The following is a 19,163-nucleotide window of genomic DNA, read 5'->3' as shown; positions in this document are numbered from 1 at the left end:
ATGGGTGGTAACAGCAAACCAGAAGCTGTACACGATAGTACACAGGTGAAGCTGACATTTTCGTGGCCGGTGGTCTTAATGCTGATGGTTTGTGTACCAGTTTTCTCTACTGATCTATTTAGTGGCATGTCAAATGTAAGTGGGACCTCGTCCATATTAATGACTGAGTCTGGACTTATGGAGTAATCTGCAACTTTGTCTATGCAATACTGTCTAAATTATTTTCTTCCCGACTTATGGTGACCAGTGAACATGTAGTTACAGGTAATTACGTAATAACCAAGGTAAACAATGGCAGTTTTATAGCTTGAGTGACCTTTATACAAACTCAGTAGGGTAATTGTTCGAGGAATATTTCACGTTGTAGAGACAGTCGGTCGAAACCTTATATTGGTTATTGATTAATAAAAGAGTCCATTTCTCTCACCAGTGACAAAATCGCAAGCTTCCTGTCCTTTTTATTTTGATGCAAAACAGTCAATTACTTTATCAATGTCAATGGGCGTCACCTTGTATGCGTGAAGGATACATAGACCTGAAAGTCGTTCTGTTGTCATTGTATATAGAAGGTATAGTGGCAGTGGCTACTGGCATTGTCAAAAGAATGAGCAAACAAGTGTTATTAAATTTTTGAATATAGGTCATAAATTCAAGCTTTCTGCAAGAGTACCAGGGATTTGTCCCTCTGCTATAGCTTGTTTGACTTTCTGGCTTCCGTATTGAAGAATCATCTTTTAATGTCTGTGTGTCTGTACTGTCAGATGAAATAGTACTAATCTGACAGTGTAATCAAAATTCTTATGGGTAAATAAATTGTACATTGTAACTAATCAGAACACCTCGCAGACACAATATTCGTCTGCTATAAAAAAAAAAAAAAAGAGGAACATATAGCGCAGAGGATGGGAACGATTCGAACGCCGGTAGCTTGAGAAGTGATGTCGTTGACTTCAACAGCTTTTTTATTTAACCGCACAGTGTCCATTTCTTTTCCAACCTTCTCTGTCTCTTTTTTGCTTATTTCATTTCTTTTATTTTTTTTTATCAAAACGATGTTGAAGCCTTGGCTTCCGAGCTTCCGCCTAGCTACAGCTACGCCAATGATAATTGTCTGATTTTCTAATTGAATTTTAATATATTCATTACGAACATCGATACTTATGTCGAATGAATGTTAAGGCAACAGTCATCAACAAAACCTGCCCATATGTCAAAAGTTAAAAGTAACTTAAAAATACAAAAATTGCAAGTAGCGTGCCTACAGAAAAAAAAGTGTACGCAACTCATAAATTTATTTGATCTGCATGCGTTAGTAACAATTAGAAAAAAATCCTTAATGATGTACAGAATGTAATTAAGTTAAAAGAACTTACTACCAAATTTTATTCTTTATACATATCAGTGTATATAAAGTGCGAATCCAGTTAGTTCATTTTCACTGTCGTACGCGAGTATTACTATCGTAGAATAAAGATGATGGGAAAAACTGCGTTTGTTTACTTTTTGAAAATACAAAATAATTTATTTGAATGTATGTTTTAACACAATTTCATTAGAATATAACTTTTTAATGTATAATAACAGGATTAAAGTCCAAAAAAGTGGAATTAAAGCAGCTGAATCATATACTTTTGATTACTGAATGCGATTCATTTTAACTATAAACGCGATGAGTGCGATAATTTCTGAAATGGAATGTCGTAGATGCTTACTTGCATATACACGGGTTTAACCAGCGTATGGTTGGTTCCGGACGTTATGCGTTGTGTACCGTTCGTCGATTTTTTCTCTGTACGTTCGTTGCGTGTTTTCGTCATAGACTGTACCGTTGGCTAGTAAAACATCGAGAACATAATTTGCTGTTTCTATTGAAATACCTTGACAATTCTAACTTTTCCTATTGAAGATTAAAACATCTGAATTTTGTATTTATTTGACGTAAATCAGAACTTACTGGAGCAAGAGAAGCCCACTCATCGGGAGCGCCTGATTGCAATTCAGTTTCTTAGAAATCCAGTATTTTGATATTGAGGTCAAATGTCAAGCTCACACGACGGTCAGGGTGATGTGCGTTACATCGTCTTAAGGTGATAAGCGTTCCTGTCATTCATATTCAAATATTTTCAGTGAATTTGCTATTAGTGTGTCATGGATCCGAATTATACTGGAGTAGAACATCCTTGAATATAACGTATTTTTAAGGCGAATTTTCTTTGAAAACTTATAGCTCGCTTAAAAAAGCTTTGAAAATGTGTCACGTTGTTTCTTACATATTTCTACCATATTGAAAGGCTTTCGCACAATGAACAGTAAACAAATTTCCAACGAACGGCATTAACCTAAGCAAACAAACTATAAAGATAATGAATCGTACAGCGCCGAAATTCTGAGGTCAGTTTTTCAAGTAAACGTCTGACAATGAAACAAAACTACGGTTTCTCATTTGCATTATGTATTTTAAGCAACAATTAAATCACAAAATACACAGTTGCATTTAGTGTAAGTGCCAAACAACTACATGTTAGCTTTATATGTAGTTTAAGTTACACAGAGTGTTTGTTTTGCGATGCTTACAAGTAATTCACCGACCTGTCTATCTAATATAGTCACAGGGTGTTCATGTAATATAAATAATATACAATGCTGTTAGGAGCAGTAAACTTTGTTTTCATAAACATTGAATAATTTTAAAACTAGACAGAATGTCAATTAGTCTTTGGTGAAAATATTAGGACGGTCTATCTACCAACCTCGATTCGCGATGCAGCGATTAACGTTCGGATTCACAAGTGTACGGCAGTTATACCCCGTGGCATACAAAACCCGGCATACACTCTGGCAGTTCACATCATTCCAGCAATATGTTCATTCGTAAATAGTCCTATCCAAAACATTTCTCCCCTCTCACGTCACTATTACACAACGTCAAAATACGGGAAACAACATTAACACTGTATTGCGTAATGAACATGTAGACAAAGTCACAGTTACAACACTACAACACTACCCCCTCTTCTGTCCCTCCTCTGAGAATGTATGTGGTCCCCAAAACATTAGTATGACTGCATCTTTCTATGTTGTGATGTTACACTATTGTTTCAGGTAGGGTGAAGGTTGGCGCCTATTAAAACGTTTAAACCCGCTGCATTTGTTTGCACCTGTCCTAAGTCAGGAATCTGATGTTCAGTGGTTGTCGTTTGTTGATGTGGTTCATAAGTGTTTCTTGTTTTTGATATAGATTAGGCCGTTTGTTTTCCTGCTTGAATGGCTTAACACTAGTCATTTTTGGGGCCCGTTATCGCTTGCTGTTCGGTGTAAGCCAAGGCTCCTTGTTGAAGGCCGTACTTTGACCTATAATGGTTTACTTTTACAAATTATGACTTAGATGGAGAGTTGTCTCATTGGCACTCATACCACATCTTCTTATATCTATTGTATAAACATAAACATTATTCAAATATAGACATTTCTTCATTACTAACATGAGGTACCAAAAGTCAAAATCTTTGGAGTGAAATACAAAAATACCAAAAGTAAATTTAGTGCCATGTAATTATTTTCCTATGTACTGAGGATTTCACCTCTTGTTTGTACATACCATCAAATAAATTAAATTTTATCACGGTACTGAGGATTTCTACTCTTTTCGTACAAAAATGACACAAGGAAAATATTTTTTAAAGCAGTTTGAATACCCCAACAATATCATAAACTCATTACATTAAATATGAAATAAAAGAATCAATAGTAATACAATATTACAGTCACTTCTATAAAATTGTTAATATTCCAAGTTAAAACAGTTTTTTCACTATTACAATTTTAATTTTCTCATTTCTCTGTTGCTCTCTAGGTGGACTCTTTTTCTCTTTGTCCCACAGTTCTTCAAATCCTAGAATAAATGGGTCTCTTCTTTCAATCCCCTCCTGCAGATGGTCGATATCATCTACTCGTCTCTTAAGTCTCCATTCCAGTCTCTGGACATAGTTTCCAAAGTTACTTTGATCCTTCTGATATTTAAATTTTAGGTTTTTTAGTTCCTTTTTTTAAATTTTGAATTGTCATTGCATCCAGTTTGTAGATATAGGAAGATGTGGTATGAGTGCCAATGAGACAACTCTCCATCCAAGTAACAATTTATAAAAGTAAACCATTATAGGTCAAGGTACGGCCTCCAACACGGAGCATTGGCTCACACCGAACAACAAGCTTTAAAGGGCCCCGAAAAATTACTAGTGTAAAACCATTCAAACAGGAAAATCAACGGTCTAATCTATATAAAAACGAGAAACGAGAAACACGTATGAACTACATAAACAAACAACAACCACTGAACATCAGGTCCAATGCCTACATTAGAATCATCAGTGCTCAGAATAGAATTACCGTGTGGAAGCAGATAAGCCAAAACTGGAGGTTTACACAGAGCTTTTTTTAAGTTTTTCAAACGCTAACTGACACTCCCTTGAACAATTAAAATTAACGTCTTTGCTAGTTAATAGGCTTATTGAAGAAGCTACATCGCTGAAACCTAATATAAACTGACGATAATAGTCCAACAATCCAAGACACTGTTGGACTTTTTTTACATTCATTGGAATTTTTTACTGAGTCCAACTACTTTGGGGTTTGGGTGAATACCATCTACCATCTACTCACAATGTGACCTAAATACAATACTTCATATTTAATGAATTCACATTTTGAAGGTTTCGTTATAGCCCAGAATTTTGAAGAGCTCCCAGAACTTCGCTCAGCTGATCAAAATGATCATCGAGGTTCAAAAATTATATATTATTATATCGTCCAGATAAATAAGAAGTGTTTTCTACTGTAAACCCCTGAATAATAATTCCATACAACGCGGAAAAGTAGACGGAGCATTGTACAACATAAATGGCATTTTAGTGTACTCAAACCAAGCCATATTTTGCTATAAATGCCGTCTTGTGTGGGTCTGCTTCCACCATTTGTGACTGCCAGTAACCCGACTTTAAATCACAAACTGAAAACACCGATGTATTTGTCAAGCAATCGCGACAGGAAGGTATTTTGGAAAGAGGATATGCGTCTTTTATTGTACATTGTATATTCTGTAATCAAGGACCACCTTACAGGCTCATCTTTCTTCCTGACTAAAACAACCCCTAATGCATAATCAGACTTAGACGGTACAATTACTCCGTTATCAAGTTGATACTTGTCTTCCTCCACTTCAAACCCTTGTGGAGTGCGTGGAGGTTGACGAACTGGAGCTGCTCCAGCCGTATCTACTCTATGTTTCACTAAAGAATATGACCTAAGGTCCAGTTTATTGTTTGCAACATCATCTTTAAACTTATTCAATACCTCTGCTTATTTTGATTTTTGTCTTGAATCAATCATTTTTTCACAACTCTTACTGTACAAAAGATCTGGTAATTTTGGAAAATGGCCTTTCCCCCTCTATTATCAGCAGCATTTTTACCTCAGTAACTTGTGAACATTTCCACCTATTTGGTGTAACTAGGTTTCTTCTGATCTCCCTACCTGAAACCTCTGACCAAAATGCACATCGCAACATCCATACTCTGAACTATTTTTCAATTGCAACTCCTCGTTAACAAAAAACTGAAAATTCTCTACCAGGTGAATCTCCCCTATTAAATAATTCTTTTTCATTTTAAAAGGAAAACTTTCTAAATTAACCAACCGTACAGGCACAGTGTCCAGATATGGATCAATCATACACCTAGCAACCAATATTTTTCTATCATCTTCTACAACTGGTTCAATAGTACCAAATCTAGTATCAAGACATTCAACATTTATCCCATAACCAGGCAAAATAAAATGGTGGAACTGTACCTGTTTCTTTAAGAACAACACTAGCCACCTTATCAGGTTTCAGTAACACATCACAAACTACCCAATGACCTTGTATTTCAAGTCCTCTTCTGGTATTAATGGTAATATCTTTTTCATCTATAATATCCCAACCCAATAATAAATCATCACATATTGAACAAACATAAATAAACCAAGAAAACTCTTAAGGACCTAAATGTATAGAAACTTCAGCAACACAAAGAGTACACATTTTCTTTCCTGCTTCTGCAACACCAAGGTTCCTTTTAGACTTATCAAGATCAGGACGTTTTTTTTCAGGAATTCGGAGAAACATTTTCTCACTCACGACAGTAACCTCTGCTCCTGTATCTACTACAGCATAAGCAAGCTGGCCCTGAATTGCAACAGGTGCCTTAAGAGTTACTGCCCTGACCCTATCAATACCTATATCAGCCTCCGCTAAATCTATACACAAATTTTCAACATCATCACCAACACTACCAGATGACTGCTTAATCACCTCTTTATTTTGTGACATACTACTGATTGAATTAAATGTACATTTATTGGACAAATTCCCTATAAAACCAGTTGGTTGGTCAACAATCACACTATTTACATCACAATGATCATCAAGTACAATCATTTTTCTTGCCAAGGGTTAAGTTTTGACCATCAAACTTTGCCCGGTCTAGTTTAACTCATTAGGACCAGTTTGACCTCCAGTAAAATTCCCAACTGAATTCTGTTTTGGTATATTCATTTGAATATAGTGGTCTGTATTCATATTTGCACCTCCCCCTCTTGCCTTTTATAAGTGGGTAAAATTTACTTATATGACCCTTTGCCAGGCATGAGAAACAGGTTGTATCTCTTAAATTGTAAGGCTTTGTATTTTTATCTCTGCTAATACCAAAATTTTTATTCATACTGTTAGCCAACTTCCCAATCTCTTTTTTTATCTCATTTTGACTGTTGCGAATTTCTTTTGAAAAAACGGTCAATCGATTTTCTAATCTTTCCTCTGACATAACTTGGACCCCTACCGCCTATTTTACGGATTTGGCTTTCATCTGTTGATTCTTTAAACTCTGACTCGTATTCATATTCAACTTGTCTAATATCGGCAGAAGCACGTTTTTAGTTCAATTTTTACAACATCTATGCCAAGTCACTAGCCTTATTATAGCCTCATCTACGGACGTCGGACTTTTTGTTTCTACTTCATAGGCTAAACTCCGATCCGGCAAACCACGATGTAAATTTTTTAAGCTAGTTAACACCAGCATCAACTTATGTTTCCTTGTAGTTCTTTCCAATGTTTAAAAGATGTTCGCGATGCTGTTCGGGTAATACATAGTCGCCAAATCTTTACTTTAGTGCTGCGTGAAATGCAAAACTATCATATATCTGATTTTATCCGGTAAATCGGTCATTGTCGGTAACAAATTTTAACGCGTCGTCCTTCAAACAGCACATAAGCTGTTCAATCTGCTTGTCGTTATCCCATTGAAATTTTCTCGCACCGATTTGAAAAACTGTTCAAAAACTTTTAAACTCAGTTTTACCGTCGAAAAAAAGGAAGTCTAAATTTCGGTTTGTCAGCATGGCTGACAGTTATATTCGACTTATTACTCTGTGAATTAGAAGGACATGTTTGTGTATTTAATTTGGGCATCTGCATATTACCACTGGTTTGAGTATTTGTTGTGAATTGCCCAAGCCCATGATTGTATTCAAACTTGGCCATTTCCTCAGAATTAGCTTGAACCCAACTACCTGTATTTCCTTGAAATGATTCGTTACATATAACTTGATCAAATTGGTTTGATTAAGGTCTGTGTTGTCGGATTTCAGCCATTTTCACGCTTTTGAGCTCATCCGTTACCAAATTCAATTCAGTTTCGAATCAGCAACTTCTTTTTGATAATTTTTTATTGTTTGTTTAGCCTGAATCAACACATTTTCAGTTTTTTCAAGTATTCCTTTTGTGCTGTTAAATTGACCTACTACTTGATCTAAGTGTTGCTTATATACTTGCAATTCTTCAGTAGTTTTGTTTAATTGTTCTTCTGTATGGTCAAGTTCAAATCTAGCATGATGTTAAATTTTGTATGTCTTGTGTAAGTTTTTGAATTTCAGAGTCACTTGCATTAGGCATTTCTACCAGCAAAGTCTCCTGTCCAGTCTTATATAGTTCACTTTCACTTAGACATTTATTGTGTCATACCACCCCTCCTCTGAAAATTACTATCAGCATTCATGTGAGCATTACCTATCAAGTTATCTGTATTTAAACAATTATCAGAGTGTGTTTGAATATTCATACTCTCATATGTCAATCTAACAGGATTTTCAACAGTTTAAAAACCTACTTTTAAACTTGAGTGTGCTTTTTGTTTAGTACACAAATCGTTTACTTTGTTTGGTTGGCCTGACATTACATAGAAAATCATTTTATGTTCAAATGGCATGCGAATACAGAGGTACATTGCGTTCGCATTGATGGCAGAACTTATTTATGGACTGTTATTTATCTGTGTGGAACATGTGATAGAGGTTTTGTTCATTGGTGACCTAAAGTTGCTCACATACACGTCATTTGGATTCTGAGGGAAAATTGTCTCATTTTTCGAAAAATAGATAAATTAATTAATTTAAAAATAAATGGTATGCGTATAAAAATTAGATTGCATTTGTATTTAGACCATAACTGATTTGTTTAGTATTCATTGCTGTTTAACGTCCAGTGTCAAATTAAATGCTTATCCAGGGCGAGAACACGACATGGTTAATATGAAAATTAATCCTGCCATGTATTAAACCGACACGCTGAGTCGGATTGTTAGCATGCTAGTTCACAAGTCATGTCATGCTACCTGGAAATGTGGTGCAGGATCTGCTTACCCTTCCGGATCATCTGAGAGCACCCCGTTTTTTGATGGGGTTCGTGTTGATCAGTCTAGTTTTCTCTGTTGTGTTTTGTATACTTTTGTTTGTCCTTTGGTATTTTCCTTTTTTTTCCATGGCGTTGTCATTTTATTTTCGACTTATTAGTTTGAATGCTCCTTTGTTATCTTTCGCCTCTCTTTTAGACAGCGACCCGACCTGCCTTTGATCTTACTCCTTACTGCAGCCTGCTTAGTATATTCACAACTTAAACAAATCTTAAAATCTCTGGTTTGACCCGGCAGGGGTTCGAAACTTTTTTTTTTTTAGAACCAACGACCTTCTGCACTCGAGTCAAACAATACAACCTAGACGGTTCGTTGCTAACCGAACGATATCATCAGTAAATAATATCAAATATATGATACAAGCATTACGTTCATTAATATTTCATCGTTTTGTCTTATTTTCCGTATTTTATGTGCTCTTATCAATAAAATCTACAATCACTGTAATGTATACGTGTTGTATGAAAAAGGGGGAGCACGAATAAACTAAACTTAGTGAAAAATTGTATGGCTAAGAGCAAGATCAGATAAAATATGGCAAAATAATTTTAGTTGCAATAATAAAGAATAATAATAATTAATCCAAACACACACATTAAGATTAGGAATAATAAAAAAAGGATAAAAAGGAGGTTCATACTCAAAGCGCATGTGGACTGGATTCGAGCTATCTTCACCAACAAAGTCAGTGACACAATAGGGCTTCTAATGGAAGATAAAACGACTATATTTACTTGTTGTCACATTTAGGCCCAGTCCATTAATCTGAATACATACATAAATGTCCGTCACCTGGTTACGACAAATGCCTCCGTTTGTCTAAAGCTGGTCATCACTTGGTGCACCTTTTGGATAACATCGGTATTATAATTTTGACTTTCGTATTTTAATTTTTTTAATATATCAAAACAATTTAATATCGACTACTTTTACAATTCTTCTTGATTTATTTACGTAATATTCTTTCAACATTTCCTTACAAATGCCCATGGATATGAACATTCCAGTCATTGTAAAAATTCCGTTGTTATTTCTGCTTTCATGACAATATGAAAGATAAATAAATACGATTTATCAATTGATTTGTACATGAAGTTAGCAAATCTAACCTTTTGGTACACCAGATATATCCCGATTTGAGCAGGGTTTTGTTCATTATCATGTTCAGATTTACAATAAGAGTATAGTGTGAAGCATTTATGTTGAATTAAACTCGCAAGTTAACTTACGTTTACGTCTAGTCGTTTGGTCTCTGGTTAACATTTTTTTGTGTGAGACCATTGACGAAGAAACAATTGTTTGAAATACGAATAAAATGCATGAAAGATACTTTGCGTATTGCTGTGTGTCTTTTTATTCCAAATTGGTTAGAGGTATGAGGGGATGGTTTAGATCCAACAACAAATGTTAAACCCCGCCGCGTTTTTTGTGCCTGTCTCTAGTCAGGAACATCCAGCCTTTGTTATTCTTGTGTGTTTTTTGTTAATTTTGGTTCATTTGTATGTTTTGGAGTTAAGTGTGGCGTCATTTTTGCTAAACTAGTATATACATTTTTGTATACGGCCAGCTGAAAACCGCCTCTGGTTGTAGCATTTTCTCACTACGTTGAAGACCCATGTGAGCCCTTGGGATGTTTTCTGCTCTATGGTCGGGGTGTTGTCTCTTTGACACATTCCCCGTTTCCATTCTATATTTTATTTGGTACATGTATATTTAACTTTTGTGTCAAGGAGCCCAACTGGTTCGAAATAATGAATAACAGTGCTTTTGTTACTTCTTTCAATGTTAAGTAATACATGTAATATTTATAACAGCATTATACTGCTAGTAACATTTCTTCTTCGTGGTAGAGTATAACAGTTACAAACAAATTATTATAGAAATGAGGGGTGCGGTATGATGGTCAATGATACAACTAACACCCAAAGGCCAGATGTTAACTACAGATCGCAGTACGACCGTCCAGTGATCAACAACGTATATCGTATAGTAAGTTTTTAAAAGACACTAGAATTAAAAAAAACGTTTAAAAAGATACAACATTTAGAACTAACGGTATGATTTAAATAAATGCAAATATACCAAAAAAAAAAATTAAAACGTTTTCTCTCTTCACGTTCATTTCTGGCTGGGGATAGGCACATGAAGTGGGGTTACACATGTCTTTAAGCCCTCGACTTTCCATAACTAGGGACAGTGGTGTAACAGCAACGACTGCTTTATTAATACGTTAATCACGATTTAGATCAGTTAATAAACTCGTCATATGTATATGGATTAAAAATTCTGTACGCCAGACACGCATTTCGTCTACAAGAAACTCATCAGTGACGCTCGAATAACGAAAAGACCAAATAAATTACGAAGTTGACAACATTCTTAGTGTTTTGAAAAAATTCAAAGTTTTGTATATAGTTAATTAACTGTGAAAAGAGGAAGCAGATAATACAGGGATGATTAAAAATCAAATGTCGAAGAAAACTCGAATAAACCATGACAAACAAAAAATAATGAAAACGTCAAAAAGACAAACAAATCTAGAAAACATAACAACATTGACATTTGCATTTGAGTACTAATATCAGTTTGATTATTTGTCTGATGTGAAATCGTACCCTGGTACAGATAGTACCAACATAATCTGTCATAACTCTTAAATTAAATTATGTTTTAAGTAAATAGTTCATAAATAATCTACATTCTATAATTTCTAATTGCTTATTCTCAACGTTGATAAGCTAACATCAATACATTAATAACAATGAATAACTTGTACAATGAAACTATTAATTTAGTTGTTAATTAAATGAAGCATTCAAACATTTAATTTAAAACATGAATGGATTTTACGTTAAATAAGTTTATCTGTTTATAGTTTGACTTGCTTCAGGAATTTAAACGGAGATCTTTTAGTTAACAAGATTCTCTGGAAGAAAAACTCCCACTTGTATGAGACATAGATAAAAGGGTATGTGTTGCATGCTAGTGGTTGAATAAGACAAAATCCCTCAACACAACAGACCATATAACATCAGATTTTACATGTTTAATTTTTAATGTTTTGTAGTGGAAAGAAAAGCTCGATAGTAGATCTTTGTCAATTTTATTCAATGCTTTTCTACACTGGTAGCGATGGAGATCTTGATATATTGTCTAAAGAGTTTGCTAAAAAAATAAGTCACAGAGTCAAATTTGTTTTTATTGATCACTTAAGGCAAGAAATTGATGTCCATTTCAGCTTGAACAAGGGAAATTAAAATATACACACTGGAAAATTCTGGTACTGCAATGCATTTATATAACTTCACTTCAGTTTTTTAAATATCTTTTTGAATATAACTCGTAGTTCAAATGTTTTATGAAAAAATATCAATGAAAAATCGCTTTTCGCTACTATTTATATTTTATTTATTTCTAATCTCTAGTTCGGAAACGTAGAAATGTCAATCAATCTATATATTGTTAAAGTTTGTTGGTTGTTTGGTAAGAAACTACATTCTTAAGGTGCACCTGCGTTTTTGTAAGGGGTGTATTTCTCATTTTAAGTTATCTGTTGGATGTTTTTTTTTTTAATCTTTTGTTGTCTTTTTATCTTTTGCCATTTTCTGTCCTTCTTCTATCACAATTTTTCATGTCCTTTGGTTTCCTCTGCCTATTCCTGCTACTTTGGTTTCCTTTGACTTTTCCAGTTTTTTGTATTTGCTCTAACTTTTACTGTTCCTTTTGTTTTATCTGACTTTTACTATCCATTCGTTATTTTTCTGACTTTTACTGTACCTTTGGTTTCCTCTGAAAATGGGGACTGTAAAAGTGTTCGTAGGAACAAAATAATGATAAGTTGTTGATTGATTAACGTCCAGTGCAAAAATAATGACACTATATAAAAGGTTTTTAAAAAATTAAGAAGGATTGAACCGGTTGTTTTGTCAAATTTTATTATTTCTCAAGCATATGTATTTTGAATTATATATATATGTTGTGTACAAGTTATCATTTTGTACAAATTATAATTTGTACAAAACAATTGTACAAATTATAATTTGTATTTTGACTTTGTACAAATTGTAATTTGTACAAAAAGTGCTTGTACAAATTACAATTTGTACAAAATTTGACTAAAATTCACTTATAACTTGTACAATAATGTATAGTTTGTATTTTGTTATAAAAAAGCATTGATATACACTATGGATTTTTTATTCAATGACCACACAAATTTATATTTACAAAATACAAAAATAGTTTTGTATCATTTGTTTGAGCATGTGAGTGAATTATGGCATCGGGAATTGCACAACATCTTTTGCTTTTTGCATTTACATTTAGAAGTGGTGCACCCCCGTTTGCATTTACACGAAAGAAACCCCTTACCACTAGTTTTTGAAAGCTTCTTAACTGCTTCACGTAGCGAAAGTTGAAGCTCAGAAACCGTTGCGGCGAATAAAGATGTGTCTTTAACAGCTTCAATTTGATTTCTCGACAAATATCCTGTCCAAATTCCTACACCTGTTCCAATGCGGTACCCAAGTTTTCCAGAGCCAATAATTACACCCAAGATATTTCGAGGATCAGTTGGGGCACGATCATACTGAGAAATTGGTATAATGACATCATCCCCCACTGCAAGTTCTGATTATTTCTGTTTCGTTTTCTTGGTTAGGTATTCGGCTTGGATCTGTTGGCCAGACAGCGCACGCTTCCTGGCACTTAACGTCAACGTCATCCTGAATGTCACTGGGGCCAATTTCTATTGTACCGACACATTGTCACTGGGGCCACTTTATATTGTACCATCACATTGTCACTGGAGCCAATTTCTATTGTACCATCACATTGTCACTGGGGCCAATTTCTATTATACTATTAGAATTGTCACTGGGGCCAATTTTTGTTATTCCATCAGAATTGTCACTGGGGCCAATTTATATTGTACTATTAGAATTAACTTGCGTGCATGTGTCAATTACATTTCCTGTCTCCATCTGGGTACTTTTGTATTTTGTAAATAGGATTTATTGTGTGGTCATTGAATAAACATTCTATAGTGTGTATCAATGCTTGTTTATAACAAAATCCATACTATAAAATATTGTACAAGTTATAAGTGAATTTAAGTCAAATTTTGTACAAATTGTAATTTGTACAAGCAATTTTTGTACAAATTGCAATTTGTACAAAGTCAAAATACAAATTATAATTTGTACAATTTTTTTGTACAAATTATAATATGTACAAAATGATAACTTGTACACAACATATATATATATAACTATGTAACGATAACATAAGATATTCGTTCATATCGAAGACAGGAACGTTGTTAGTCATGCTCAAAGATGAAAGTCATAAAAATTTTTAGGGCCTTCAGACAACTATCATGATGAAAAACATCAATGAAAGTGCTCATATTTTTATATATTTGTTTGGATTCAAGTGCAATCCCTTGATCTATTTGTTTGTATGAAAGGTATCTCGGTTTGATGTATTTGTTTGTAATGAAGTGTTCTCCCTTTGATGTATTTGTTTGTAATGAAGTGCTCTCCCTTTGATATATTTGTTTGTAATGAAGTGCCCTCCCTTTGATGCATTTGTATGTATGGAATGGTCAACCTTTGATACTTTTGTTTGCTTGAAAGTAATCTCCCTTTCATGTTTTGTTTGTATTAAAGTGCTTTCCCGTTGATACATTTGTGTGTATGGAAGTTATCTCCCTTTTATACATTTGTTTGTTTTTGAAGTACTCTCCTTTTGATATATTGTTTGTATTGAAGCGTTCTTCCTCTGCTTTTTTTTTGTTTATAGAGATTGCTCTCCCTTATAATTTTTATGTCCAGCATTTCATGAAAGTATCAATGCTAGTTATCGAAACAGCAACAAAGCAAAACTATCAAAATCAGATTCGGGAATTTAAAGGTAGTCATGTATTGATTTCTTAATCAAGTCACTGCTGACTTTTTAGAACTGTTAAGTAAAAGTTTTAACTACAACAACAACGACTACAACAAGAACTACTACTACTATAACAACTATAACAGCAACTGTAAGTACCAACTACTACTATAACTACTATTACAACACCTGTAAGTACTAACTACTACAACAACAACTGTAAGTACCAACTACTACTACAACTACTATAACAACAACTGTAAGTACCAACTACTACTATAACTAATTTAACAACACCTGTAAGTACTAATTACTACTATAACTACTATAACAACAACTGTAAGTACCAACTACTACTATAACTACTATAAACAACAACTGTAAGTACCAACTACTACTACAACTACTATAACAACAACTGTAAGTACCAACTACTACTATAACTACTATAACAACAACTGTAAGTACCAACTACTACTATTACTACTATAACAACAACTGTAAGTACCAACTACTACTATTACTAAAACGAGTGTTACTACAATTAAAACACTACTATAATGATATAGAAGTTCTTTCATAATTAAAGTTGTAAACGGAAGAAATATTCCTATATATTATTTCCACTGGAACAAATATTGCAGAATTTGTTTTTAACGGACAAAAGGGTATTGAATATTTATTCCAACAGGAACAAATACTATGGTATTGTTTATAACAAAGTTTCCACGGGAACCTCTGTTAGGCGGTACCATTATAAATTGACATTACTACTTCTACTAAAACTTATACAACGGTTACTGCAACAACTGATATAATAGAAAGGCGAAAGATACCAAACGGACACCCAAACCTACAAGTCGAAAACACATAGACAACGCCATGGTTAAAAAAGAAAAAGACAAATAAACAAATAACAGTACACAAAACACAACATAGAAAACTAAAGACAAAGCAACACGAACCCCATCAAAACCTTGAGGAGATCTCATGTGCTCCGGAAGGGTAAGCAGATATGACTAACTACTGACACTACTAGTATTACTACTACAACAACTTTAAGTAATTAATACTACCACTTCTAGTACACCAATAACTGCAACTACTATTACAATAACTGTTATTACGTCTACAACTACTATTACAACAACTGTTACTACATCTACAACTACTATTACAATAAGTGTTACTACATCTACAAATATTATTACAAAAAGTGTTACTACATCTGCAACTACTATTACTACATCTACAACAACTGTTACTACATCTGCAACTACTATTACAATAACTGTTATTACGTCTTCAACTACTATTACAACAACTATTACTACATCTACAACTACTATTACAGTAACTGTTATTACATCTACAAGTGCTATTACAACAACTGTTACTACATCTACAACTACTATTACAATAAGTGTTACTACATCTACAACTACTATTACAATAACAGTTATTACATCTACAACTACTATTAAAATAACTGCTATTACATCTACTACTACTATTACAATAATTATTATTACATCTACAAGTACTATTACAACAACTGTTACTACATCTATAACAAATATTACAACAACTGTGAGTACTTACTACTACCACTACTTCTACTAAAATTGGTTGTACTTATATTAATTGATTGATTGATTGATTGGTGTTTCACCACTATTGTGTTATTTCTTGACGTTCAGTTTTTATTTCTGGAGGAAGCTGGAATGCTCGGAGAAAACCATCGACCGTTTGTACTTACAACTTCTGCAACAACAAACAACTTCTACAACAAACAACTTTTACAACAACTGTTTCTACAACTACTTCTATCACAACAACAACTGTTTCTACAACTACTTCTATCACAACGACAACTGTTTCTACAACTACTTTTATCACAACAACAACTGTTTCTACAACTACTTCTATCACAATAACAACTGTTTCTACAACTACTTCTATCACAACAACAACTGTTTCTACAACTCCTTCTATCACAACAACAACTGTTTCTACAACTACTTCTATCACAACAACAACTGTTTCTACAACTACTTCCATCACAACAAGTTCTATCACAACAACAACTGCTTATGACTATAATAAATCAAGTAATAATACTCATTGTTTATATCAGCAGATGAAAACACTTCACTATACTTCAACTGGTCGTCTGGTAAGAAATAAAAACAACACGTTAAATAATTGTATGCGTCCGAAGCGCTTTTCTGGATTTACCTTCATCAAGAACGCTCAAAGCCGAATATTGGAAAGCCGAGGATGTATAAGAACCGAAACGGTTGAACAGCTAAATGACTAAAAAATATCTAAACATTACCCAAATCCATCGAAGGTCAACTTTAAGGTTACAGACAATAATTGACAGGCCAGGGTATCTCGTCTGTAATTGACACCTTTACAGCCTTATAAATGCGTATATTCCCGAATACACATGTTTGGTCTTCTATTTTTAATTGCGAAAATGACATGCGTGGTCATCTATTTGATTTTCTGAAAGAAAACTAACACGTTTAATATATTACATGAAAGTGTTAAGTGAGTATTGTTTCTAGTTTAATTGTATGTACAGTGTACATCTTTCCTCGTGTTTCTTGCAAATAATTATGAAAAGTTTTGCTGAAAAATTTCCTCAATAATTGTTAAAGTTTAATTTCAAAACGGATAAATAAATAAAGGACAACAGTCGTTCGTCAATGTCAGACATTTCTAATTAGCCAATTGTATAGTAACTCTTAACGCCACAATAAGTATTGCCTTTAAATGGAATCTAATTAAGTTTGTTTCCGCACTGATGAAAATATAATTGATAATTAAAGTTGAAATTTCATATTTCAATAGTTTATTCAAGTTTAAATACATAAAACAAACATTACAAACAAAATACAGTAATCATGTTTCAAACATGATAAATATTTGAATGCGCCATTCTTATAAGAATTATGCGACTATATAAATGCCTATTTATATTCATCTTTAATCATTAAAAAAAGATAACAAAGAGGAATAAATGGAGTTTCTCCAGTTTCATGTTTTTGAAAGGTTATTTGATTTCTTTCTGTTACTTTAAATTTGACAGTTTTGTTATACAGCGTTATACAGTACAATAAACTTTAATGAAATATTACAACACACACACATAGGTAGACTCTGATGAGAAAAATCGACAAATATATATAAAGCACCATACAAACACGACATTCATGCATTTAAAACACACACGATTTACAGTTAACATTTTTTTAAACATTGCACATGTTACTAAAGCAGTATTTTGATAATTTATTAATTTGTTATCAGCGCTTTAAAACGGAAAGTTCCTTATCAAATGACAAAATCAAAAGCTCAAACACATCAAACGAATGAAAATCAACTGTCATATTCCTGACTTGGTACGGGCATTTCAGATAGAAAATGGTGGTTTTATAGCTAGATAAACCTCTCACTTGTATGACAGTCGCATAAAACTCAATTAAGATATAATTATGTTTGTGTGTTGTAATAATTAATTAAAATGATTTGGCATTGTATGGCACTTTATAAAAAACACGTCAAATTTAAATACAAAAAAGAAAAAAAATCAATTAAGCTTTCAAAAAGCAGAAACAATATTTTACGCCATCAGATCGCTATTTACCATGTTTATATAACACGTTTCATACATAATAAAATTGACATCAAGCATACGATCAAAGTAAATACCGACATAGGAGACCAAAGCCAATTTACTATTCAAACCTCAGTGCGTTGACCTTAGACCAATTGATAAAAGAATTACTGGCGTGACCATCGATTAGACGTATACAAATGAATTATAGATGAACCTTGACCGCAGATAATTGATAGATATTGATGACAGTTCTTATGACAACGATTACAGACACTATACAATAATTTCAAAAGTAGGTATTGTTGATATAAAGCCTGTTAACGTCCAGCAGGAAGTATTTCAAGATTTGAATAAAAACCGATGAATGTAAACGAACTGACGCCAACATGTACATAAAATGATAGTGTGTTCTCAGTTAATTAAGGATAACTTGCCGCTAAAATACTGTGCCTGAGCTAGTCACATATCTTTGACAGAAATGCGTCACCATAGGGGTATTTGCATACACATGTGTGTACGACTACCAGTCTACTTGTCCCGTAGTACTTTAGCAAGCAGTTCCCGATCGGTATAGCCTTACTTGATTGTCCACGTAGTACCGCATAAGAGTAAATCTTTGTGGGCATAGACCGACGTGAAATAGAGCTGTTGAGCAATCAAAATGAGACTATTCCTCGTAAGGAACGTAGGCACTCTAACTACTCATAAAATTTTGGAAACGATCTCATATTTACCCAAGTTGTATATTGAGTAACCCCAAAATTTAAAGATGTTGTGCCTTATTAAGATTTGTATCTTGTTAAAGAATAAAATGATTAGAATTTTGCTTTGCTACTGCTACAAACTTAATTCAACTGACT

The 19,163-nt window shown here is 33.5% G+C and overlaps 1 protein-coding gene across 1 annotated transcript; it reads left to right on the top strand.

The window, feature by feature from the left end:
• LOC127721149 (uncharacterized) lies at window positions 1–19,113 on the top strand. The gene is made up of 5 exons (XM_052227822.1): window positions 1–45; window positions 14,822–14,826; window positions 15,761–16,269; window positions 16,391–16,786; window positions 19,109–19,113. Exons 1-5 carry the CDS (start codon window positions 1–3, stop codon window positions 19,111–19,113), a joined length of 960 nt encoding a protein of 319 aa, XP_052083782.1.
• The last annotated feature ends 50 nt before the right edge of the window (window positions 19,114–19,163 follow it).

This window comes from Mytilus californianus, unplaced genomic scaffold, assembly GCF_021869535.1.
Source record: "Mytilus californianus isolate M0D057914Y unplaced genomic scaffold, xbMytCali1.0.p SCAF_12, whole genome shotgun sequence".
NCBI lineage: Eukaryota > Metazoa > Mollusca > Bivalvia > Mytilida > Mytilidae > Mytilus > Mytilus californianus.
The sequence above is the reverse complement of the archived record's forward strand: the minus strand, read 5'-3'. Positions and strand labels throughout refer to the sequence as shown.